The sequence below is a fragment of the Halyomorpha halys genome, unplaced genomic scaffold (genome assembly GCF_000696795.3).
Source record: "Halyomorpha halys isolate HHAL.00 unplaced genomic scaffold, Hhal_1.1 Scaffold146.1, whole genome shotgun sequence".
Lineage (NCBI taxonomy): Eukaryota > Metazoa > Arthropoda > Insecta > Hemiptera > Pentatomidae > Halyomorpha > Halyomorpha halys.
The window spans coordinates 618,116-619,896 of NW_027110622.1; the positions used below are offsets into that span (position 1 = coordinate 618,116).

Here is a 1,781-nt window from a genome sequence, read left to right on the forward strand (position 1 = left end):
TGATAACAGGGAGGAGGCATATAGGCCGATAGGCCTTTGGCGATTCCTTATCCTTGCCTCCCCCTTTGTAGAGCAGTCTCAAGTCTGCAATCCTCCACCTGCTCGGAAAGTACCCCTTATCCAAGCAACCGTTGAAGATTTCCAACACCTCCTCCTCGATATATGGGGCACTGTTCCTGAGGATTTCAGCGTCCAAGGCGTCGAGTCCCGGAGCCCTCCCAATCCACTGCCTGTCCACGGCAAGACGTAGGTCCCGTAAATCCCACGGTGGGCATAGGTCGGTACCTGGTGGGTATGACGTAGTGCGTCTCACCATACTCTCCTCTGCAGTGTCCTGGGACGGATCATCCCTGGTGTATGTGTAATCGATGTACATCATCGCCGTTTCTTCCAGGGTGGTTGCCTGGGCTCCTCCAACTTTGATGGTAGACATCATTTTTCTGCGACATACTGCCCACTAGACTGTCTCGGTTTTTTTCGTTTCTCTGCTCATCATGAATATATCCTCCTCTGGAGTCCATCGTCCTCCTCCGAATGCCTTCTTTAATCTTTCTTTGATGACTTTCCAGGGGGTCTCTTCATCTACCTGAATCTGATTTAGGATAATTCTTTTTACCCGGCAGACTACCGCTGCTTTCAGTACTTTTTCATCCTGGCTGTCCAATAGATCCTTCGACATCTTCGCTTCAATTCGTCCCATTAGGCGATCGCCCCTTTTTTAAAAATGATTTAATTTTTCAGTCTCTCCGATGAATTTTTCTAGGTCCGACACCGCCTTCCTCAGGTTCTGGGTAGTTGCCTTACGGACCTTAATCCATTCTAGCGTCGTGGCATGAAATTGCGCTAATGAGACTTCTGGTAGTGGTTGAATCTCCTGCGGAGGTGGGTTGCCAGCTGCTAAAGTTTGGTTGACTGCAGCTTGAGGTTGGTTATTTTGGTTCATATTTTCCAGGTTCAGAACAGGTCTTCTCACTATTCCGTTACAGGTCATAAGTCAAAGAGAAGAATGAAAGAAAAAAAAATCCTTTTAGACTGAAAATTACTCCGGTATCTAAAGTTCCCGGGTTTTGGCACCAGTTATCTTTTACTGAAGTGAAACTAAAAATAATAGGAGAGAGAGAGGAGTGCGAAATGAAACGTTTGAAGTGCTCTCAAAGACTGATCTATTTGCGGAGCCTGTCCGTCTATATCTATACAATCGGTCAGCTGTTCTCAATCAGCTGATATGGACCTGTCAGCTGACAGTCCGTAATTTATATATATATATATTGATAACCTTTTTCTTCTCAACCGCAATGTGTTCTACATTATGGTCCTATCATCTTCAGGGATGGAATCGGTTTTGAAATGAAGGTAAGGTTTGTTTAGGTTTCCCCACATGTAACGTTTTTTTTTTTTTTTTTTTTGTTTATTTCACAGCAGGTAGTAAGTCTGTTGTTTATAGTTTGTCTGTTGTTAAGTGTGTCTTTACATATTTATATTGATTAATAATTATAATCAGAATAAAATGTGATTAGGGAGTTGTACTCACAGTTGGTGAAGCCTCTAGTAACGACACGAGGAGCACCGATATGAAGACCCAAACCTTCAACATCCTATTCTAAGTCTAGCGGTTACTGAAATAATTGTTACCTGAAAAAAAATTTTCTAAAACAAAATATCTTATCAAAATTCTTAATCCTTTAGAGCAGGAATTTCATAGGTATAAAGATCATAAAATGGATATGTATAGCAATAAAATAGATGTGATAAAGTTAGAAAATAATGTTATAAAAGAAACA

The 1,781-nt window shown here is 41.7% G+C and overlaps 1 protein-coding gene across 1 annotated transcript in view; it reads right to left on the reverse strand.

The window, feature by feature from the left end:
- Nucleotides 1-1,781, reverse strand: part of LOC106678538 (ankyrin-1) — a 19,978-nt gene that overhangs the window by 9,959 nt on the left and 8,238 nt on the right. Inside the window, exon 2 of the mRNA XM_014417092.2 lies at nucleotides 1,532-1,632. Coding sequence (XP_014272578.1) covers nucleotides 1,532-1,594 — 63 coding nt within the window. The 5' untranslated portion in view covers nucleotides 1,595-1,632. The remainder of the gene's footprint in view (nucleotides 1-1,531; nucleotides 1,633-1,781) is intronic.